Source organism: Chaetodon auriga, chromosome 20, assembly GCF_051107435.1.
Source record: "Chaetodon auriga isolate fChaAug3 chromosome 20, fChaAug3.hap1, whole genome shotgun sequence".
NCBI classification, from domain to species: domain Eukaryota; kingdom Metazoa; phylum Chordata; class Actinopteri; order Chaetodontiformes; family Chaetodontidae; genus Chaetodon; species Chaetodon auriga.
Genome location: NC_135093.1, coordinates 5,405,317 through 5,430,205, shown reverse-complemented (window position 1 = coordinate 5,430,205; position 24,889 = coordinate 5,405,317). Strand labels below are relative to the sequence as shown.

The following is a 24,889-nucleotide window of genomic DNA, read 5'->3' as shown; positions in this document are numbered from 1 at the left end:
TCACAACTGGCATCTCCGTGATTCTCCTTCACAGATGGTGCAGAGAAACAAATCGCCGTCTTGCACATCGCACTGTACCTTCATGCAGATTTGTAAATCATCCCTGTACGATAAAGGCAGAGTGCTAGTGTGAGTGAGCAGAGGAGCAAATCAGGAGTTGCTATGAAAAAGAGGTCTCATTAAAGCTGTGAGGGAGCGAGTTTCACATGCAGTAAGTCAGCGCTGGCTGAGCGCAGCATGGCTCATTAGGTCGGGCTGATGTGACAAACAGTCCTGGATCTGACTGAGCTTAGTGCCGACATCAATGGGATTGTTCATTGTGTGGTGTGACATTACAGCAATTCTGGTCCAAAGTGGCTCCCTCTGACATTAAAACACTCAATCTACTCGTGACAGTACATCGTTGTCTGTCAGCCTGTCTGTCGGTTCTGGTCAGTTCAGGTTTATTAGCACGAAACATTTTCCCGTTATTAAATCAGTTCTGCTAACGTAGGAGATGTTTTAAATGCACACAGACATAAAAACGCAGATAATAAATAGTACTAATCACATGAACTGTTCCCATTTATGAGCACTGACATTCCAATTTGTTTATTTGGTTGAAAAAAGAAAATTAATAATTGAATAATCAGTCAACAAAATGAACACAGATTGAAGGCAACACATGCTGTGATGTATTATTAATGTGATGCAGGCGGTTCGCTCTTTGTTTTAGTTTCTGGCTTTTTTTTGTCTCACTCAAAGACTTTTAAGTCTCCTTAATGTATGCATTAGAGAACTCTGCTCTTCTTTCATCTTCTAATCCTCTTCGTCCAGGTCAGCACATGCTAATTTTCCTTTGCAAATTGAGGAAAAAAAATAAATAAAAAATCATCCTGTGAAGTTGGGAAATACAAGACAGCAGAGGGTAACATGCAGAGAAGATCACGGCTGACATTCAAAGGCACACGCAGAGGTGGAAGAAGTAAAAAGTAAAAGTTGGGACACTGTGTACAACAAAATGTAACGACTTGCTAATCCTTTTTTGACAATTAAAAACAGCATAAAGGCAATATATTTAATGTCTGACCTCATCAGCTTCACTGATTTTTGTCAATATCTGCTTATTCTGAATTCGATGCTGCAACACATTTCAAACAAGTTGGGACAGGAGAAACTAAAGACTGAGAAAGATGTGGAAAGCTCCAAAAACACCTGTTTGGAACATTCCACAGGTAAAGAGGTTCATTAACAGGTGATAATATCATGATTGGGTATGAAAGGGGCATCCTGGAAAGGCTCAGTCGCTCACAAGCGAGGAAGAAGCGAAGTTCACCACTTTGTGAACACATGATTGGATGAAGGATGTTACTGCATGGACTCAGGAACTCAGCTTGTTTGGAAATGATTGTACTTTGTTGCCTCTCTAAATATACTTAGTTACATTCCACCACTGCACATCTGTAAATGACAATTAGCTCTTTGTCTCCCACCCTCACGCTCCAGGTGGGTACGTATGCTCGAGGGATCCTTCAGGTTCGCTATCCGGTATGGCCTCGATACGGCAGCTACCTGGAGCAAGTGTCTGATGACCGTCACCTGACCGTGGCCACGCTGGAGGAGCATCCCTTCGTCATGGTCGAGAACGTGGACCCGGGCACGGGGACGTGTGTCCGTAACACGGTGCCCTGCAGGCGCCAGTCCAATCGCACAGAGAGGTACGCAAACGCATGAACAACTAGTTACATCTACAGACGTGTAGGTGAAAGCAGAGAGACAACACCATCACACAGATCGGGCTGGGTATTGATCCCCAATACTTTTTCGGTACAGAGTCTCGGCAGACTCAGGTTGCCAACAGCAAAGTCGTAACAGGTGGATGTTGGTGGACGTGTCTCACTGCACAATCTCGGACCACCATTTCTGATCAATGACGGGGATTTCACCATGTTTCTTTAACAATGACCCAAAATTGCTTTCAAGTCCGTCACAGTGTCCTGACCAGCAGATCCAGTTTGCTCTGTTTTCATGGAACTGTGGTTCTGTGTTCCTGCTCGTCGTGACTGAGCATCCCCTCATCCATGTCGACTTAGAAGTTGGGCTTCACAGTTTGTGTGTGATTGACTTTGGAAGCAGTAGCTGACAAAACAACCTAAACTCAAGGTCCAGTCACACCAGAGGCTCCAGAACAATCGAGTAAGTGGACCTTGAGTTGTTATTGTTTTCTTAGCTGCTGTTTCTGAGATGAATGAACTCTCAAGCTCGATTTAATCTTTGATCAGAGGCCCTCATCTGAATAAACATTTTTACCAGTTTCAGACTGTTTTGCTGTTGCAACGTTGTTTGGCTGCCTGTCTTTAGACAACATTTAGCATTTGAGAGCATTGGCCTCTTTTATTAATTAAAAAAAAAAACAAAACAAAACACATTTCTCAAAGTATAGTGTCATTGTGCTATGGTTACCAAAACATACCAAAAAGGTTTCATATCGGCAAAAATAGAGAAACCTTTCAAATGATACCCAGCCAAGCCCAGACATCTCCACCCTCCCTCTCCCTTTCTCTGCCCCAGTTTAGTTCTGAGTAGACACTGCAAACCTCCACACTTCATTAAACACAGCGTAATTGTGTGTGCTGTGTGTCTAAGCACTTTAAAAACACACCTCCGGTGTCAAACACAGATCGCAGCATGGCAGAAAACAGCCATTAAACAGCTATTACCTCTGACTACCTACAACTGCAGCTCGTCAGGAATACGCAATGTCTTCATTATGTTCAAACAACCACAGACAATAGAAGTACGAGTCTGTCATAAATGTAATTGCATTGCAAATCTGTTGTAAAACTAGTGTCAACCACTTTGTCAGCTCAGCTTTATTGTTTCCACTGAGGAATGTTTGGCCAAAGGAGCAAGAATACAATATATATTTTACAACTATTGGGAAACAACGGCTTTCCTGACTGCAGGAGTCATCATGATACCCTTCTATAATCAATAACGTACGTCCTTTGAGATGGAAATGGGAACACAAAATATGACTAAAACACTCATATCCAAGCTTGTCTTGTTCCTCTGATGCCGTTTCAGATTTGATTAAAAAAAAATCTGTACTCTGCGTCCACTTACTGGCTTTTTCTGAAGCCTTCAAACCGTTGAGCTCTCTGGACTTTGCCGTTGGATGTGAATCTCATTGTTTCAGATTGATGGTGATTCCTGCAAAAAGTGGTGTACAACTGTTCATGAGGGCTTTGTAGGTGCCTCATTGATCTAATATCGTCGTTTTATGAATATTTAAGCTTTTTAACGTGCCCTTAACAAACACTATTTGTCATAAGCCCTACTCCAGGGGCTGGGAACCTTTTTTCCGATCAAGGGCTATTTCAGTTTTTCTAAGATCCTTTGAAAGGCCAGACTACATTAGTGAACACATATATCATACTAACTTCTAATGCAATGGCTAGAAACTGTTTCTCTTTGGCGAGGTGTCTGATTGCATGATGGTGGTGATGATGATGATGATGAGGATACTTGTAGGTTGCAGAGTGGGAAAATTCTCAGGACGTGCATCCAGTTTATAGAACTCGAACAGAGGGAGGTCATTGTACCTAGCTTTGACCTCGTCGTTGTACCTAGCTTTGACCTCAATGTTGTGCCTAGCTTTGACCTCGTCGTTGTATCTAGCTTTGACCTCAATGTTGTGCCTAGCTTTGACCTCGTCGTTGTACCTAGCTTTGACGTCATTGTTGTACCTAGCTTTGACCTCATCGTTGTACCTAGCTTTGACCTCGATGTTGTACCTAGCTTTGACCTCGTCGTTGTACCTAGCTTTGACCTCATCGTTGTACCTAGCTTTGACCTCAATGTTGTGCCTAGCTTTGACCTTGTCATTGTGCCTAGCTTTGGCCTCATTGTTGTTTACTTCTCACTTCTTTCAAGTGGTTCTCTGTTTTCACCTTTTCTTGATTGCAAAGGTTTTCTATAGGATGTGTATCCATATTTTAAGATTTCATTGAAGTGTTCTCAAAGTTTTTGTACTACATTTTCTGTGGACGATCTCTCTCTGACTGAGAAACTAAGGTTTGATTCCCCCAACCAGCAGTGAATCATCGTAATGACCCAGAAACAAATTATTCAACTCCAACTATTTTCTGCTTTGTGAAGATACAGCACAACAGAAGAGAGGCCCTCCTTTCCAGGATCTATTAATCATGTGTGATTGTGAGCAGAGGACACACACACACACACACATACTGTTCAGCTTACCAAGAAATGCAGGATCATTTGAGAACGGACAAAACCTCACATTTGCTACCAGTTATGCAGTTTTACCCTCATGTTGTTATATGTCAGCTGACAGTTAACCTGTCCCACCCACCACACCTCACCGCCCTCATTTGGTAATTTATTTAGAGGCCTTTAGGCTCACATTTGCTCTGTATGCTGGTCCTCTCTTGAAGTCAGACTTCACCTACAGTAGCTCCTCTCTGCACTCAGGAGGTTTGTTATTTCTAACTTAATTCTCACTGGCAGATTTTCTCTCTGTCTGTTATCGATTATGTTGCGGTGTATTCACGCTGCCATGTTGTTTACCTGCAGCAGTGAGCTACCCAAGAGTAAGACCATACCGCTGTACAGCCAGCCTCATCTGCAGCAGTGTGATTCTCATGACTTTTAAGTGTTTTCCAAACAAATGACGCAAATATTTGATCATATTTGAAATCTGCCTTCAAAAGCAGGTAAGATGTCTTGCTTTATGTTACGTACAAAGAGAAAAATACTATTAGGCATTTGGCACCTGCCTCACAGTATTAAACAAAATACACAACAGATGGATCTGGTAGGCACATGCAACCTTCATAAAGCTCCTTTAATTACCACATTTTTTGATGGAAAAATGTGAACCATCAGCAGCTATACAGATGTTAAGTTTTATGCTCCTAAAGTGTCTTAATTTTTCCTATTTCAGGCCCAAAATATTGAGACAAATGTCCAGTTGTAACAAAGGAAGGGAAGAACAATAGAAATAAACTGATTAATTATGTCAAAATAGGCTTCCTGTTTATATTTTTAAAAGGAAGAGAGTGTGATGATACTTCTGTCATGTCAGTGCACTAAATATGAACCAATAGCCAGAAGCTGGTTAACTGAGCTTAATGACTGGAAACGGGGAAACAGCTAGCCAAAGGTGAAAATAATGGAATTAATACCAAGCAGTATCCTCGAGGGCTGAAAAATGAAGCCAATGTGGAAGTGCCAACAACGGCAACGTTCATGACAACTGTAGACTTTTTATATAACTTACTTGTTTAATTTCTATGAAGGCTTAAAGTTATGCATAATTGGCCACTTTGAGCAACAGCGAGCTGCAACCAGACTTCATTTGGCTTTTATGATTTGGTTTCTGATTAACACTTTACATCTTTTGTTTAATTGGGACAAAAACCCAAGAGGTGCTGTTAGAAGAATTTTTTAACCTTTGGACAGACCCAGGCTAGCTGTTTCCCCATGCTTCCAGTCTTTATGCTAAGCTAAGCTAACTGACTGCTGCTGACTGCTTCATTTTTAATGGATAGACATCAGAGGGATATCAATCTTCTCATCTAACTCTGCAAGAAGTGCTGCATTATTAGACACTGATATACGCTAATGTTTAATACATTCATACTGATTACCTTTTCATCACCCGAACAACAGAAAACAAACCATTCAGCCTATAAATGTCATGTTCATGTCCGCGTCAGTGACCCCACTCGTATCTATTTGACTGTGGGTATGCATCGGTTATGCAAATTGCATAGCTGACCATGGCTGGCACATTAATTATTGAGAGATATGTAGCGGCTGGTGTTGGGCGCGATGGCGCATTGATTGCCAGTAAAGAAGATTTATCTGTCCAACATGGGGACATCTGTCATAGCATGGGACAGTGTTATCCCATCCTACCCTCTTTCTGCTTCCCTTTCGCCATTTCTCTCTGGCTGGCATGTTCCATTTGGACGATGACCAACAAACGGGGAGAAGGAAGCAGAAAGGGAGAGACGACTGCCGCTTTATAAATCAGTTAATCTTGCTGTGTGGTCTGAGCAGCTTCCCCGCAGAGCAGATGTTTAGCGTGATTAAAACTTTTTGTCTTGCTCATTAAAAAAAGCCTTTCTTTGGACAGATGATGGGTTCTTTTTCCAGTGAGCACCTCTCTGCCCTGATTAAGAGCAGGAATTCCACACCAAAATCCAACTTTAGGCTTAGTGACCAGATGCTAATGAAAAGCAGTGCTGAAACAATTAGTAGACCGTTTTATTAGTTGATTGATGGGAAATTAACCGCCAAATGCCAAACATTCGTTGTTTCCGGTGTCTCAGATGTGACGATTTGCTGGTCCCATCACCAGGATGATCATTGATAATGGGCAGTTTTACAAAACGCTGGATAAGATTCAATAACAATGTTCTTTAACGTCCTTTGCTGATGTTTTTAAAAATTGGTCTCCAAAATCTGCACATGGCAACTTTGGTTGAAAAGTAAACTATGGGAAGAGTTTGGTTATGATTAGGATCCTAAAACATCTCGTTAGGGAAAGCTTGTCCTCTGCCCTTCAGGGATAACTTCCTGTACTGGCTCTGAACTTCAGCACTGGATGTAAATTTTGTGCTGCAGTTTATCCGTTATGAGAGTAATTCAGAGGGATACAGGGCTGCTTGTACCTTTGTGTGCTTTAGGTCCGGGGCTCTTTTTAATGATTTTTTGGTTAGGTCCCTCTGGTCTAATTAAGATATATCTTCATGCGACACAATTATTTTTTGGCTGGAGCAAGAACTGAACATGACAGCGCCCTCATTCACAAAGTGGTCCATATATAAATGGTGTGTTTGCTCCTCTCTGTCCTGCTGACATTACAAACATGTCTGAACTGACCACAGCTCATGGACTAGCCTCATTTGTCCACCACTTTGGGACCTTTAGGTTGTCAGAGGCTGACAAAGTATTAAATAAACGGCAATATTAGATCCTATTTTAAAAAACTACCATCTATTTCTAAACATGTGACGCGGGCCTCACAACATACGACTGAGAGAGAGTCTGTGAAGAGGCTCTATTATCATATTAATGACCATTCAACAAGCACATATGGATGCACTGTTCAGGTGTCCAAACAGTTTTGGTCGTATACGTTTGTGTATCTTTGGGTCTGGGTCGTTGCTATAGAAGAATAATTTGCTCACTGGAGTCCAGTGGCTGTAGCACATTCCAGTGCTTTCCACAGTGGTGGTAAGCTCAAACATCCTCCTCCTCCATCTGTCCTCCTTTGCTTTTGCCCTCCTTTCCCTCCACACTGAAGCTGCAGCCCCGTCAGGCCTCGTTGTTGTGTTTCCTGTCGGCTGTTCACCTGAGAATCCTCCTCCTCTCTCTCTCTGGTCTAACTCCCTCATGGTGCTTCCCTCCACGCTGCACTAGATTCTGGGCATTTTGCGAAGAACACACTACACAACACAACTGCTGCGAACTCTCAGAGGATACTGTAATATATGTGTGCATATGTTTGTGTGTTTGGCGGAGAGAGACGGCACATTTCGAGTGTGTTTGTGTGTGTTGTCAGTGGAGTGTGTACGATGACGACAGGTGGCCAGCTCCTGCAGCAATTAATTAACGCTGCGTTTATCAGAGCTATTGACTCCGGTGAAAGAAGCAAGTCTTTCAGAAGCCCTTTAAATTTGTCTAAAATTAACTCTTCAGCTGTTGAAAATAATCCACTTGAATGTTAATTACCCCCTTGGCTTTTTTTTTTTCATTCAGTGTCTCGCTCGCTTATTCACTGGCATGCTCTTTTTTTAATCACTCTTCAGCTCTTATGCTGACTCACTGACATGGTGAGGCTATCTCAATCACACACACACACACACACACACACACACAGACACACACACACACACAGAGCGTGATTCACTCCTCACAGATTTTAGGCCTCCACTTTGGCAGCTGGGCAGATAAAAAAAAGTTTTCACATTCATTTTAAATCTGTCTGCTTTCATTTCATTGTCCTCTGTTGCTTTTAGTGGCTGTCCACAATTTTTTATTCTATTAATTTTTCACCATTTCCTGTCCTTCTGTTCTCTTCTTCTACACCCCATTAAGTAGCGAGGCCACGGAGAGGAAGTGAGTGTCCCTCACATGCTACACACCTTAATGGGCTTTGATTAGAGGCCATCACAGTCACTCAGCCGTCCACTATGGGCTCCATCGCGCTGCCTCCGTGTGTGCGTTTGCGATGTTTAGGCGCTCTCCTCCATCTCTTTGAAAGACACCCTGTTAACAGACATTGATTTTAGCTAATGAACCAGCCATCGCCTGCCCTTCACTTGGCTGCCACAGACGATGGTTGCTTTGGGCGTTTTTAGCACTCACTCTCTGAAAAGAAACAAACAGCTTTAGTCTAAGACGCTAAAGATAACTACAGTCCCAGCAGCCGGACAGCGTTTGATCACAAGATGTTAAAAGCAAAACTGTATTCACTGTATTTGTGACGCTGCTTTTTCCTCATCCTCCTTACAGTATTATCGGCCACTCGGAGTCCTACACCAAGCTGTGCTGTAAAGGCTTCTGCATAGACATTCTGAAGAAGCTGTCCCGCACCATCAAGTTCTCCTATGACCTCTACCTGGTCACCAACGGAAAACACGGCAAGCTGGTTCGTGGGACTTGGAACGGCATGATTGGGGAGGTGAGGCTGAGGGCTGAGTTATTCAAAGACGGATAAATCCCAGAATGCAGCAGCTGGTGTAGCTGTGTAGAGTCGCCTCGTGGCCATCCAGACTGTTATTAGAGCAAGGTGTTTTAAAATGTTCATCCAGATCCAGCAAAAAAAAAAAGTAGCCTTGGGCTATGGCATGCCCTAATTACATTAAAGGTAAGTTATTTATGTACAGCACGCTTGATATCACCATAAACAGCAGTGAATGTTGACCCATAGTTTTAGGAGCACTGCAGCTGGAAAAGGGGGTAAACAGAGGAAAAACTTTTTCAGAGATACCGACTACAGCCATGAAGTTAGCATCAGGAAGTCAAAGGACGAAGCCACACGACACATATAAGACATTATTTTAAGCTGTATTCATGTAATTTTTGGGGGGCGGCACAGCAAACTGTAAACACAACACATTTAATCAGCCTATACCATATTTCAATTATAAAACCTGAAGTAATTTGCACAGCTGCCACACAGATGTAGTGGCAAGCACTTCAAAGCTGTACAGGACAGGTCTTGAGTAGATGTACGTGGTGACTTCCCAACCTCCAGTGCAATTGGCGGATGGCAGTAATGGCGCGCAGTGTCTTAAGTGACGCTGGCATTGCATGGCTGAGACAGTTTCTTTGATGGCGTTTATCTGGGTCAGTGGTGTGAGGCCATGCATATACATTTGGAGCTAACGCACACTTTTCTCCCACACACCAAGCCACATCAAACACAGCTGCATCTGAAAGAAAAACGCCCTGAACAGGTGTTCCTCAGGAGAGCCTTCTTGCTTGTTTCTATGCCTGCAGGCACTCTGCTCTGGGTGTGTATCTGTGTGTGTGTGTGTGTGTGTGCTACATTTAGAAAAACAGATTTTGTCTCTGCAAAATTCCTGCTTTTCAGAAAAGCAAGCTTGGATGCAGCATTCTCTCTCTCTCTCTCTCTCTGGATGCTCAGATGATGAGACAAATATTTTTTCTCATCTCTGCAGACAGCCATTATTAGAGTCAAGCCTTACTGTAGAGCACAAACTGCTTCATTGTGCTTTCCGTGTTCAAAAAGGATTCTCATGAAATTCAGAATTCGCTCTGGTTTCAGCGAAGACGAGCTTGGCAGCCCGTCCTTCGAGAGGCTGTGGAGCAGGTTTTGTTGCAATAAAACGGACCCATTCAGGTCTATTTTGCAGTACCCCAAAATAGAGTAAGTGCAGAAAAAAAAGCAGGAAAGCGTGTTTTTAAACTGCTGACCACTGTCAGTGCCTCATTGGCCCTCTCCTATTGTACGTATCCATCTCTCCGCTCTCAGGTTGTGTACAGGCGAGCCGACATGGCCATCGGCTCTCTGACTATCAATGAGGAGCGTTCGGAAATCATCGACTTCTCCGTGCCGTTTGTGGAGACAGGCATCAGCGTCATGGTGGCCCGCAGCAACGGGACGGTTTCCCCGTCCGCCTTTCTCGGTGAGAAAAAAACACAGCTGCTTCTTCTGCATCCATTTCAATTTGATTGTGCTGGTTCAAACCGGTCATAACATCCATCATCCTGGGGTTTGATGTACATTAGTGTCAGCCATCTTACTACCTTCTCTCTCTCCACTTTCTCCCAGGATGGCCTACTTAAACAAGTTCTGTCTCTGCAGACGCTTCAGGAAACTTCCCATTAAGCTTTTATCCCACCGATAACTGTAGCCTACAACTAAATCCCCTTACGTACCGCGCACACACCTAAATCCCTTTTCCAAACCCTGAACAACAAAATTCAGCACAAAATCCTGAACAGTGTATTTCTGTCTTCTCATTTTCTCATCAGCTATCCTCCTACCACATATGGAGACCCCCCATCACAGGCTGAGGTTTAGAAGCAGACAAAAGGGACTTACTTTAATCCTTTATGTTTGTTCCTCCTCCTCCTCTAGAGCCCTACAGCCCGGCAGTTTGGGTCATGATGTTTGTGATGTGCCTGACTGTGGTGGCGGTGACAGTTTTTGTCTTTGAATACTTCAGTCCAGTCGGCTACAACCGCAGTCTGGTCAGCGCTAAATGTGAGTTTTAAATGTCTTTGTTTCACTTTTACTGGTCAGATTTATTCCTCCTGAGTACAGTGGGTGATGGAGGGGTGATCGATCACTGCAGCATCGACTCTTCAGAGATAAGCAAGAGGAAAAACTCAGTAAAGTGCATATTTGTCCCACAGATTCCCATTTTTGACCTAATACTTTGCAATATCTGCTGTTTTCAGAGTGTGATACGGTCAGAATAAATGCAGTCGTTTGTATTTGCTTGATCAAAAGCCAGAAAATAGCCAGAAGCCGTGAAAAAAAATCCATGAAATGTATTTAATTTGCTAATCTGAGAAGCACTTCACAGTAAGCCTGTGTGCATGCCGCTAAATCCAGCCCCGTCTGCACGTCCTGCAACGTTAAAAGTTCCTCAACAGGATTTTGGGGGGAGGGCTAATCAATCCCAGAATGCAGCGCTGACAGAGCGTGCCTCGTCTCCAGGTCCGAAAGGTCATTTTCCTGTTTTAATTAGCATTCGCCGCTGCGCTAATCGAAGTGTGATTGATGGCGGTGGCACCCTCCGTCGCTGCACATGAGCAGCGGTGGCAGAGAGCGATGGAAACGGGCTGAGGCTGTGAAACTGTTGTTTGGAAGTTTGCAGAGGGGCCTGAGCTGGTTTATGAATACTTACAGAGTGAAAATATTGACGGGGTGAGCACGTAGAAACAAATATGTGACTAAAAAACAGCGTCAACAAACTGACAGTCAGCACATCTACAGCAAAAGACTGAAGCCTTAAAGAGCAAAAAGGTATCTAACCATGAAGTTTTGGTTTTTCTACTACTATTTAGTCGTTTCTATGAAAAATAATCCAAATTAAAACCGCTACAGCAGCTAATGAGCTAATAAGGATGCATGTTTATGTTTAATTGAAAAAGACTGCAGGTATTATGACTCCTGTCATCTTAACCGAGTTGACTTTGTGCCCAAACCGAACCTCAATCATAGCTCAGATAAGAAAATCCTTCTTATGTTTACAATTTGAAATGGTTGCGAAGGCGCTGACAATGTGCATCGATTGTGTAATGGTGGTGTGAGATTGAAAAACCCTTCTATGTGTCACTCTGGAGGGGAGGTACAAAGAACGCCGTTCACAGTGTGGTCTGGGCCTTATGAAGAGTAACAGACGTATTGTTCCTTGAAAGAGATGTTGATTTTTTCTAAAGGTAATTTCTTAACGCTTCTGTGCATCACAGACAAAATCCCATTTACCTCCTTTGTAATGAGGTGGAGGCATAAAAGACACAAAAGACATAAAGACGTAAAACCAAATCTGTATGTCTAGATACCACCAGACGACTGAATTATTATTTCTTTAGACATTTGTGGAAAAAACACACAAATATCGGTGTTTGTTTCTCCCGCCTCTTGAGCACACTGTCTTCTTTGGACATTTCTCTTTGAGTTAAGAGTCCCCTCCTTTCTCCCTGGACGAACGATGTCTCCATGTTGAACACAGGGCCTCGTTCCACCAACACAGCCTCTGACTCTCTCCTCCCTCTGTTCTCTCAGCTCCTGGTGGTCCGACGTTCACCATCGGGAAGTCAGTGTGGCTGCTGTGGGGCATCGTCTTCAACAACTCCGTCCCCATTGAAAACCCCAAAGGGACAACCAGTAAGATCATGGTCCTGGTCTGGGCCTTCTTTGCGGTCATCTTCCTGGCCTCTTACACTGCCAACCTGGCTGCCTTCATGATCCAGGAACAGTATATAGACACAGTGTCTGGGCTGTCTGACAAGAAGGTAAGAGACTGAATAAACAGCAGCTCCTCTTGGAATAATAACCTGAGAGTGATTACGAGGCGGGACAGTTATTGAAAGCCCACTCAGACATACAGAAGGCTGTTTTTGTGGAGCCGCGAGATATGGAGCAAGCCACGTCTTTGTCTTTGTGTTTAAATCCAGCTCATGCCACATCATCTCCTCTTTTCTCCGCTCATCACTCCGCATCGCCTAATAAACCATGAACAGAAGAGAGACAAAGGAGACGCGGAAAGCCTTTAAGACGAAGTCAAGTAAAAGAACTTTGTTGTGAATGTCTCTGTCCTTTTCCTATCAGTGGGGAACCCAGTGGCATGAATGACTAATCAATTACTGCCTTCTGTCAATACAGATGGTGTCTGAGTCTCGACTCGTCTTGTCAGTATTTCGGTCTGTCCATCAATATTCCCCCTGTGCCGTCTCCGTCTCTCGTCTCGCTCACACTGTTAAAAACAAGATCGCCAAATGTCAAACGATTAAAAACAGTCAAGCCACAGAGGAAAACAGCACCCATGCGCTTTTTCTACACACACACACACACACACACACACACACACACACACACACACACCCAACCTGGAAACAGGGCCTCGGAGGAGCTTCACAAAAAAGCATTTCATTCTTCACAGATAGTGAAAACAACTCCCCGGCAGGGATCAGCGGAGCCACCTCTGTGATCTATGGCTGAATTAACTGACTTTATTAACTTTATGCAGATGTATTATGTCCCAAAGCATGAGAGACCAATATAAATTACCCCGCACAACACAACCTCAGCTGCCCCTTAAGTCTGAGATCCTGTACGACAGGATTAGGCGGATTTAGGCCGTAGGCTGGCTCGGTTCGCGTCTCGCAGGTTTAAAGGATAAGGAAGTGGTTTTCTGTTCTTTTCTTGTTGTTAATAAATGTCACAGAAGGACAAAAATCAATGTGTTAGACCGTCTTTCGATACTACCGTGATCGTGGGAGAACCTACCTAAACCGGACGAGCATAAATCAGACCTGAGCCAGGCGGGACCTGATCTGAATGGACCAGAAGATAAAAAGACCCAAACAGGCCCGACTCGAGGGAGGACGGCAACACTGGCAGCAGTTCCACCAATTAATTTTTCTAAAGGTTTATTTTACGTGGCTCAATGGAAAGAACTGCGGCATTTAATACTTAACATAAGGAAACAGGAATCTCCTTAAAAGGAAGCTCTATTCAAATCCACGTAAATATTAATTTCTCAATCAAAACTCAGTTCTTCACATGTTTTTGATTGTAATCAATGAAGAAATTCTGCATGTTGTTAAATGCTGATTAATGTGCCCCGTCCCCGAAAAGTAAACTCCAGCGACAACTTGGTGGCTGATTGGAGGAGCGCCAATCAGCCGCCCTGTTGTTCTGATAATTAGTACCAAATTAGATAGTACATTAGGGAAACTAGTGGGAAATTATTAGGAAATGATTCAGGTCCATAAAATGAAGTGTTCCTCGCTTCTCCTGAACCTCACGGTTCACACTCTGCATCTCACCTCAAAAAACACATTTTTCCCCCTGTAATAATTATCATGCAGCGTGTGACGGCTGATCCACTCGGGCATTAAATACACTGACACACAGACTGAAGACCCACACCGGCACGCAGGAACCGAACCTGAGGGGCGACCCTGCAGGAAAGGAAAGTTTCATTTGAGAACTATTTTTCAGGCGTGGATTAATAAACATTTGGAGCTCGTAAGGCGTGTGTGTGTTCAAAAGCGAGCTTAACAAAAAAAAACAAAAAAAAACAAAAAAAACCTATCCTGTCATTTCTATTCTCGTCCCGGTGACGTGCGCTTTTGTACGAACAGCTGATTATTAAAAAAGAAAAGACGTGCAGCATCCTTACACTGAATCCATTGCAGTTGCAGCTGAAGAGTGATTATATCAGCACACACACACACACACACACACACACACACACACACACGCACACACACGCACACACCCACTCGTACGCTCACATTTTGATTGGCCCATTCATTTGCGCTCGGCTCAAAAGGTCAATGCCGTAACCAAGATGAATAGATCTTTCCTGTTTACAGTCTAATTGAGCTCTAACAGACGCATTCCCGCTTCGTGCTGCTTTAATACGTCAACTCGTGAAATGTGAACTTCGATCGGGAGCGTATTGAACGGGATTAGGATGATCAGTGGGCAGTGAAATGATTCAAACAGATGTTTGTTGACTGAAATCAGATTTCATCAAATCGAGGTGAGCGGGACGCATCACACGGCTGCTGATGAAGTCGTTCTTGGTTGGTCCCTCATCTTCTTTACTACGTCCCAACCTGTTTCCTCATCCTGGTCCTCCTTTACTACAGTTACTCCTCTCTTTTCATTATCTCTATTATTAATTATTCCACTCTTTCACCTTTCATTTCCCTTTACTTTCTCCTCTTTTCTCCTTTTCTTTTCACTCTTTCCTTCCGTTTTACTTCCTTTGCTCTTCTATGTTCTAATGATCTTTCCTTGCTTCTCTTTGTTTCCTTTCCTCTCTTTCTTTTTTCTCTATCTCTTTTCCTTTTATTGATTTTGCTTTTCTCTTTTCTTTCCTCTGCCCTCCTTACTTTTCCTTTTTTATTTCCTTTCTTTTCTCTGCTCTTTTCTCCTTCTCTCGCACCTCTTTTCTTTCTCTTTCTCCTCACCTCTCCTTTTTCGTATCTTTTGTTCTTTCTCCACTTACCTCCTTCCCCCTCTCTTGCCCTCCTTCTCCTTACTCTCCTTTCATGGTTCCCCTTTGTCTTTCCCTACTTCGCCTTGTCTCTCTCCTCTTTCCCTCTCCTCCTCCTCCTCCGCATTTCCCTTTTTACTTCTCAAACTCCCTTCCCCTCTTTTGCTTTTCCTTCTTCTCTTCCATCTTTCCTCATCACTTCTCTTCCTTTCCTTCCTCCTTCTTCTTCTTCCTGTTTCTCCTCTCTCCCATCCTCCCCTATTCTGCTCTCACTCCCTTCAGTTGCTCCCCTCTCCTTCCACTTTGTCCTTACTTCCCTTCTCCTTACCAAAACTCTTCTTCTCTGGTCTCCCTCTCCTCCTCTCTCACATGTTCTCCCCCCGCTTCCCCTTTCCTCCTCCTTTGTCTCCCTACAGTTCCAGAAACCACACGAGCACTACCCTCCTTTCCGCTTCGGGACGGTCCCAAACGGGAGCACGGAGAGGAACATCCGCAGCAACTACCTCGACATGCACACGCACATGATAAAATACAACCAGAAGGGGGTGGAAGAAGCTCTAGAAAGCCTCAAAACCGGGTACAGTTTGACTGACATTTTAACTGTATTACACAGTTGGATAAGAGGTTATATTTAACAGTGAAGACAGAAGACGTCACAGAAATCACGATCGTGATTTGGGCACAACAGCAGAGAGTTGACGCTCTTTGTGTTGTAGCACCTATTTGTAAATGAGGCCGATGTGACGGGTGTATTTTTAGATGAAGAAAATCATGTCGACTGCAGCTTAATTTGTATAGAAAAGTGCTGTCACACGTCCAGGCTTCACAAAGATAAGCTCTTGAAGTGACTTGGCACATTTTGAGCCCATTAACTACAAATTATGCATACCTTATATTTTTTTGATTGACTTCATTGTTCTGGTGTGGAATGAGAATTAACTCTCAGAGACCTGAAACTTGTCTGGGATATTTCGTCACTTATAATTTTAGCGACGCTAGCGACAAGGTTCTCAGGATGGCAGCGTCAGTCAGTTGGTCCAGGCTCAAATGTCTCAACAGCTATTGGGTTGATTGCCATACAGTCTGGGGAATATATTCATGACCATCAGAGGATGAATCCTGAGGACTTTGGTGATTCCCTGACTTTAAATCTAACACCAGCAAGAGGCCAAAGGTTTCAGTCTTCCCTAATTCGCTGAATTATCTCTACAGAGACATTCATGGTCCACATAGCCCAACAAGCAGGGGAACAGATGTCCAAAACTGGTTCGGTTTACGGCCAAATACCTGCAAAATGAATCACTTTCCCATCAGCCTCAGCTGTTCTTGTTGTTACTGCTAAACAGCACGTTACACCTGCTTAAGATCAGCTTGTTAACATTGTTGTGAGCATGCTAGCATGCTGATGTTAGCATTTAGCATGCTGATGTTAGCATTTAGCTCAAAGCAGACTCTTGTTCGTGTGAGTTACGTTAACACTGAATCGTGATGAGGTTGCGGCCACGGACTTTGTTCCAAACCCGTCCTGGTTTGAGTAAACAAGAGTTTTTGCTCACACCTGGTGCTATGACAAGTAACTTCGGCAAAACATTTCTAAAAGGCTGAGTAACTGTTCGCTGTGATGGATTACCAATCTCAACCAAGTTTCAAGTCTCTGCGAGATGACTGTGTCTCAAATTAACTGAAAGCAAGAGCGGCTTACAGGAAATTAAAACCCTGTGGTGTGCTTTCGAAAGAAGTCAGCAGAAAAGTAAAATATTTACGATTTGTATTTAATGGGCATAGAGATATAAATAATAACGCGTATGTGAGCTCTTATTAAACTCTAAAGGATCTGAGCTTCTCTCAGACGAAGATGATCTATTTACATGTAGGAAGCTGGACGCCTTCATCTACGACGCCGCTGTTTTGAACTACATGGCCGGGAAGGACGAGGGCTGCAAGCTGGTGACCATCGGCAGCGGGAAAGTGTTTGCCACCACAGGATACGGCATTGCTCTGCAGAAGGACTCCCGCTGGAAACGGCCTATTGACCTAGCGCTGCTGCAGTTCCTCGGAGACGGTGGGCACGTGATACAATACGCAAACCATGACTGCACACACACTCCTATATTTTCCTCTCTTTCATCTGTTTGTGTTTATTTCTGTCTCACTGTATGTTGAACCACGCAACTGGCGTCAGTCCAGTTCGTGTGCTGTATCAGCAGGGAAGTGGGCTTACAGGGAAGAGTTAATATCCTGCAGGACAGCGGGGAGTGTTAGGGATATGATTATCTCCATTACACACACTCTCTCTCTCACACACACACACACACACACACTCACACACTTATCCTTCCTACCTATACACACACAAACACTCTCACCATGACGGCCGCCGGTGTCGAGTTAATATCCTCCCTCCTCTGAGAGCTTAAGTGCAGCACACACACACACACACACACACACACGCACACACACACACACACACTCGCAGTCACTCTGAGCTTCCCATGATGATGTAATAAATAGTGTGTCTGCGGTCAACATACGGTAACTGAGTGATAAAATGGGCTGTGCTCCCTGGAGGCCACTGGGGAGAACGTAGCTCAAGAGGAGGCCACCTGTTCAGAGGCCTGGAGATGCAGCTCCTGCGGTAATGACAGCTAATGGAGACGCGTTTAAGAACTGTAAATTCTTCTCATTCAGAAGTTGCTTTGTTGGCATTCTGAAATGCATTAACACCGCAGGAGAAGGAGACATTTGCATTCATATATGAGTCGCTAAACACGACCGTGTCAATAAAGCATTATAGCCATTAAATTGGTTTTTAATATCCATGAATATCTTCGGCTGACATGCAGTATTCATCTTACTTTCATTTTTCAATCCCTATCGGATTAGTAAAGTTAATTATATGATTTTTCCCAGCCATAATCTCGCTAAACAGATACCTGTGTCTGAATACAGAATCTGTAGGGAAGGGACAAGATTTTGGTATCGGAAACATTGTGATTTCTGTTCGTCGTCCGAACAGTATCGACCAATCAAATTCATTTATTCACATTCACATATTGCAGATAGATGTTGTCGATCAACTCCAGCTTCATTCTCAGGTCTCAAGTTGCTAATCAGAGTGTAAACATTGACCAGCACATGTGAGAGGAAGTCTTGGCCCAGATATCTGGCTCGCCACAATGGAAGCTCCCAGAAGCTAACTTATTGTCAGACAATAGCCAATGGCTTCTGAGATGGCCCCAGTCATAATTACGACTTGGAAGTTGACATGAGAGGCACGAGTCATAAACTGGAAATGAACTCCCACATGACATTAACTCCACATAAATGGAAAAAGCCCTGAAGGAAGCAATAAGTGAAGCTATAGCACAGCTATAGTCAGATGTCTGTGGGTCATAAACTTTGAGTTCAGACTTTGGCGCCAAATGTCAGAACTCTGTTTATGTTCACAGTCAGCACTTCAACCTCATAATCAATGATTCATTTCAAATCCAGCAAATACAACAAAAACGTGTTATTATCCTAAGACTTAGCTGCAATCTATAACACAATAAATGGTCTTATCTTCAGATATCCGATCTCTTTATTCTGCTGTCTCATACTCTCTCTCTTTCTCCCCAAATATTTCCCCTTTCCTTCCCCCTCGCCTCCCATACACCCGCCTCCCTCCAGGAGACACCCAGCGCTTAGAGACGGTGTGGTTGTCGGGCATCTGCCAGAACGAGAAGAACGAAGTGATGAGCAGCAAGCTGGACATTGACAACATGGCGGGCGTCTTCTACATGCTGCTAGTGGCCATGGGCCTCAGCCTGCTGGTCTTTGCCTGGGAGCACCTGCTTTACTGGAAACTGCGACACTCCCTCCACAAGTCGCACAAGCTTGACTTCCTGTTGGCCATCAGCAGGGTGAGATGTGAATTGTATTTTTGTTGCTTGTTGTTAACAGATTGGTTTGATTGCTGATTGTTTAGTTCGTGGAAGTGGGGATGAGAAATTGCTTCTCGCCAATATTTACATTGATTATTTAGTTGACTGATTAGCTGACTGTAATTGGATTAGTTAACAGCTTGGTTTGAGTGATTGAAACACTGGCTGGCTGATTATTTTGACTCTAAGTAGTTGGTTGGTTGCTTTTTCAGTGTAATATGCTGTTTTACATGAAGTCGCTTTCATGTGATGATAAATTAGATCGCATTTGCATGTAATTACATGGTACCATTGGAGGGTCTTGTTAAAATATTAACTAAAATGGCACTGCATTCTTATTGAGAGTGAGAGGGGAGGGGAGAGAGGAGAGATAAGAGGAAAGAAAAGCAGCACTAATTCTGGTGTTTACTCAGCATTTAACTTTGATTGCTTAATGTTCATTTGCAATTAGCCTGAATCAGTACCCAGTTTGTTGATGTTGTTTGGGAATGTGGTTATTGAGGCAAAAAGCTCTGGCTGAAGTTACAGCCAGGGAAATGTCTACGGACTCCAGCCTCTGTGCTCCTCCGCCGTGTAATTACACCATTGTGCCTGGATCCGGGTTTTATCAGATTAACGGCTAAATGACTATCTGATCATTAATCCGTATGGGGCGGCCCCAGGGGCCAAATTAAATTTGGCTCTTTCAGGATCTCTCAGCCAACTGTAAGCAGAGAGCAGTCATGGGATTTGGCTGTGTTTGTCCATGCAGTTAGAGACAGTTTGTTCTGCAGGCGACTTTAGGCGTGTGTGTCCGTGTGCGTTTACTGGGGCAATCCTCTCAGCTTAAACTGTTTTTCTTTGAGTCCCAGGAGAATGCATAATGAATTTGTGACTAAGACTTGCCTCAGTGATAAAATGAGATATTAATGAAATAAGTTTTTTTTTTTATTTTAGCGCCACTGGGGTTTTTATTCGTTAGGAGGTGGATTGTCACTTTGAGATGCACAAATTGGTTGAAATCTCATCTGTGAAATTGTTCCCTTAGGACCACCAGGTTGACTCAAGGTTAAACAGTTTGTGGCTAACTATTGATTTAATTACAAATGATTAGGTGATTTATACTCCACTTCTCTTCTCTCCTTACTCTTTACCACCTCTTATTCTCCCTTTATCTTTTCCACTCTTTGTCTCTCAGGGTATCTACAGTTGTTTCAATGGTGTCGAGGATCCTGGCCGTTCATCTGGTTTGGCAAAACCTGATCTGACCTCCAATTATGCTCAAGCAAACATGCTAAAGATGCTTCGCACTGCCAAGGACCTGGTCTCCACTGCCAACGTTGAGACCTCTCTGGACAACGCCACCAAGACCATAGAGCAGCTGAGCCGTCATGGCGGCAGCTTGCCTATTCGTGTTCCACAAGTGGAGGCTGTGCCCGGAGGATTTGCTTACGTTACGGAGAATCACTGCTCTCTCCCCCAGCGCTCCCTAACCCCACCTCTGACTGCTGTTACCTCTCTGAAACAGCAGAGGAGTGTGACCAGGCCCACGCCACTGCGCTACACGCTTCCGACTCACTCGTCCTCATGCCTGTATGACCGGCCACTTCCTGTGTCCAGCCTCAGCACCCCTCACCTGGCCGTGGGTGAGCCGCTCCCTCATCAGCACCCGCACCACTACCAGACCACTGGGAGACTCTACGTGGACACCCATCCTCATTCGCCTTTCATCCCCTACGCCGATCTCCAACTACCTGACATCTACGCCTCTCACCCGGTCTCCTCACCTCAAAGCCAGCACGTCCAAGCAGGCTTTTCCCGACGGAAACGGAGGTCCAAGAGTTTCCAGTGTGACGATGGGGATGTCGAGAGGAGAAAAAACAGGGACCTGGACAAGAGTGACAAAAGTCCTGTCTGTCTGAGTGAGCTCAAAGCCAACCACCTCCAAGAGAACCACATCTCTGCCCCCAGCGTTGAGAGCATCTACTCAGGGGAGGTGACGTGTCCTCGTGTAGAGAACTACAGCTCCTGGCCCCCGGAGGACCTCATGCTGAGAGGGAGACGCAGGCAACGCCGCCCCTCCTTCCTTAAAGCTACATGGGGCAGTGAGCAGATGCGCCAGCTCGATGAATCTCAGTCATCCCTGTCTAGCCAATCACCGTCCACCCTGCCAGACCTGTTCCCATGCATTCTTACACCAACCACAACTACAAAGGCCTACAACCCCGCCCACCTTCGAAACAACCTGTGCCTCCCACGGAACCAGGCCTACCTCCACATAAGGGAGGACCAGAGGAGGCCCAATGGGCGTAAGGGCCAGAGGCTGCGCTACTCCAACTCCACCCACCTCCCCACATATGGAGAAGCAGTACGACATGGGACCGGGTTAGGGCGGGGGATGGTACGGAGAGCCACCAGCTTGCTCAGTAGACAGTATGCCCACTACCTGAACTCGTACCCTGGACTACCCCTCTACCACGGCCCGCTAGACCTGCAGCACCACAGCCAGACCTCCAGCAGCCACCCGAGCCCCAGCCCTGTGTGCCAGCTGCTGGCTTGTGGTGGAGGGAGATGTGGAAGCCAGCGGGCTCTGCTGTACCAGGACAGCGTGTACGGGGCCTACGGGGTCTATCAGGGATCCCAGACTGGATCAGAGGCCCAAGTAGGTCAGGGAGCAGGGGGCCAGCCAATGGGAAGCCCCTGCGTACTTCGTCCCTGGCGGCGGGTTTCTAGTCTGGAGTCTGAGGTCTGATGAACAACTAAATGGACCTCATGAGATAGATACTGGGGAGTAAACGAGGACGGAGCTGTAGAGGAGGCGTAGTGGTTAGATTAACGTCAGATCAAAGACAGATTAAAGGGAGAAGTTATGACTTGAAGTAATTGTGGATTTTCGATGTGACTTTGTGTGGTAAAGAATAGAAGTTTGGGTCTGCAATTTGAACAGATGTTTAGGACTTATTTGATGTACCCTTCAGTAAGATAAGACTGCGCTGTTACCAATTTATCCTCGAGAAGGCGGCGGAAAGCTGGGGTTGGCAGGTTTTACTCACTTGCTGCTTTCCTACGACAACGCTTGTGTGTTTTCTGTGCTTTAATGTGCACTAAAATTTACAACAGTCCACGGTGTTGGCGCATGGTTAAACTATAACCAGAGTTTTCATGCTGTGTGTGTTGTGTATATTTTATCGTGGATGGGATTCAGTCGAGTAGATGAACTGTTTACAGCTGGGGAGAAATAATTGAGGAATAAGGGATCGTCTCTTTAAATACAGTCACCAAAAACAAGCAGCCACTGTAGCAAGATCTGTGAAGACAGCTGCGACGAACGGGGGGGAAGAGTTTAATTCCAAAATAAGACATTCAATATTAAAACATTTTGACTCCAGACACAGAACAGCAGCCGTTTTCAAGACTGAAATAATCATTTTGAGACATCTGTTAATGAATTTCAGGTTACTTCTTTAAAGATTTATAATGTTTTGGAGCTAAACCCTTCAAGTCTTCATTTAGGGATGAGGCAGAAGAAGCAGAGATTTTGTGACAGCAGTCCGTATGAACACAATCTGCAAAATGATGAAAGTATTGGGGCAGCACTGACCAGCACTAGATGTCTTAAACCATGGATTCTTGTTCCTCACTGAGTCTCAGTATGAGGCGACAGTACAGCACAACATCACACTGGGCCTCACAATTAATAAATTCTGCATCTAAATACTATATCGATATAGAGAAAATGTGTTATTTGAGGCTGGTTAGTGTCATATTCATGTATTCTACATATGATAGGAATTTATAGTCACTCAAAATTTTCTAATCACACTTCGGGCACATTCTGAGTTTTTTCTTTTTGTAAAGCTGTTGCTGATTTACTGGAATATTTGTTATTACTGTATTAACTCTATCAGTTGGCCTATATTAAGATTTTCATCACTTGCTCTTTTCCACTCTTTTATATTCCCTCATCATTCCTCTTTTCCCGTCCCCTCTAACTGTTAAATGATCAAATTTAAATGAGGTAATTGAAAGCTATTCTAGTATCTATATTACCTGGCTCCCTCACCCTGTAATTAATCACTTAGACCAATTAAAGAGCCTTTTTGGATGAACGTGCATGTGTGCTTTGTCTTTGTAGAGCCTCTTTATTTCTGTTCATGCCTACTTGGTAGAACGAAAGAGGATTTTAATGGGGAAATGCGAGTCTTAAAGGAGTAGTTTGGATCATTCCACAGGTAAACAGCTTCATTGGTAATAGGTGATAGTATCATGATTGGGTATGAAAGAAGCATCCTGGAAAGTCGCTCACAAGCAAAGATGGAGCGAGGTTCATCGCTTTGTGAACACATGATTGGATAAAGGACGTTACTACATGGGCTGGGGAACACTTTGGAAAACCGTTGTTGTTAATTATGAAGCTACAGTCAGCTGGTTACCTGTTTACAGAATAATTAAGATATAACATTATACTTAGCGAGCTTTCAGGGAGCTGGTAGACATGTATGCTAAGCTAAGCTAAGCTAAGCTAACCAGCTACTGGCTGTAGCTTCACATTTACAGCACAGATGTGAGAGCGGTATTGATGTTCTCATCTAACTTTCGACAAGACAGAATATTTCCCACATTGTTGAACGTTTCTCTTAAGGTGGAAAGAGAGAATGGAAAAAGAGTCGGAGGACAGAAAAAAGATGGCAGCGCTGGATGATGAAGAAGATGCTTTGGTCGCTGATCAAAGCCTCCTTCTCTGATCTTGTCATATGGAGGTCAGTCATCTGCCGCAGAATCCAGGAGGAATATTCTTCTGGTGTTCGGGTCACATGTTCGCTGGTGACTGACACAAATACACCAGCAGAAAAGAGAGAGAAGTGACAGCCATGTTGTTCTTTTTACTGCACATTTGCTGTCAAACTTCTGAACTTTTGACAAGGTTTCTGTCAGGTTTGGTGAGCCTGACAGCATGACAGTCACGACACATCATACAATTTCCAGCGACGCTCGTTGACGGCGAACTTAACGATAAGCTACCCGAACTCAAGGTGACCTGTTGCCATGGCAATTACTCTCTCTCTCTCTGTGCTGTTGTCATGATGAGATAAGACTCCATTCAGGACCAGATGAGTAATGTTGGAGAGTCCAAACATTGAGCGCTTTGATTTTTCCATTACTCTCTGCTTTGTTACTGGAGCATTGCTTTAGATTGGACCATAATATTGATTTAATCCTCTGTTCTGCAACAGATCCCATATTTTTAGAGTTTGAGGTAATTGGACTTCTTTTCATGCCTGAAGAGCAGAAAGGGGCTCAACATACCTCGGTAATTACGCAACTGAGATGCTTTTTGGCCCAACATAAAGCCAAGATTTTGGGAGGTAGGGGTGGATTTGATCGTGTGGATGGAGGGGAGGAAAGAATAGCAAGAAGGAGCTATTTTTTTGTCAAGTTAAAACAGGTCATCATTTTTGATATTTTCTGTTTTTAGTGTTATGAGGAACTAAAACTGAACAGAGATCAAATGAAGCAGTTCGGACTGTTTTTAAACCTGCTATTTATAGAGAGGTTCAGTGAAATGTGACAAACTCAAGAGCCAATGAAAGTGACGTTATACTCAACTTGTATTTTTGGAACATATTTACAAAAATAACTACCCTTTCATTGTCAAACATTAAGCATTACAGTCACAGGCTTTCATCACAAAACAAGAAAGCTTCTATTGAAAAAATAATGCTGTTTGCTCCATATATATAGCTCAATATATAACCTACTGGG

At 44.0% G+C, this 24,889-nt stretch overlaps 1 protein-coding gene across 3 annotated transcripts in view; it reads left to right on the top strand.

The window, feature by feature from the left end:
• The window catches only part of LOC143339490 (glutamate receptor ionotropic, NMDA 2C-like), a 49,641-nt gene extending 26,406 nt beyond the window's left edge, over window positions 1-23,235 (top strand). For 2 of the 3 annotated variants that reach the window (XM_076760745.1, XM_076760746.1), the window contains 9 exons: window positions 1,486-1,697; window positions 8,527-8,695; window positions 10,013-10,166; window positions 10,622-10,747; window positions 12,278-12,507; window positions 15,641-15,801; window positions 17,099-17,286; window positions 18,894-19,126; window positions 20,325-23,235. In XM_076760745.1, the coding sequence (XP_076616860.1) occupies window positions 1,486-1,697; window positions 8,527-8,695; window positions 10,013-10,166; window positions 10,622-10,747; window positions 12,278-12,507; window positions 15,641-15,801; window positions 17,099-17,286; window positions 18,894-19,126; window positions 20,325-21,878 (3,027 nt within the window). In that variant the 3' untranslated portion in view covers window positions 21,879-23,235. The remainder of the gene's footprint in view (window positions 1-1,485; window positions 1,698-8,526; window positions 8,696-10,012; window positions 10,167-10,621; window positions 10,748-12,277; window positions 12,508-15,640; window positions 15,802-17,098; window positions 17,287-18,893; window positions 19,127-20,324) is intronic. The other variant, XM_076760748.1, reaches the window with a different exon arrangement.
• The last annotated feature ends 1,654 nt before the right edge of the window (window positions 23,236-24,889 follow it).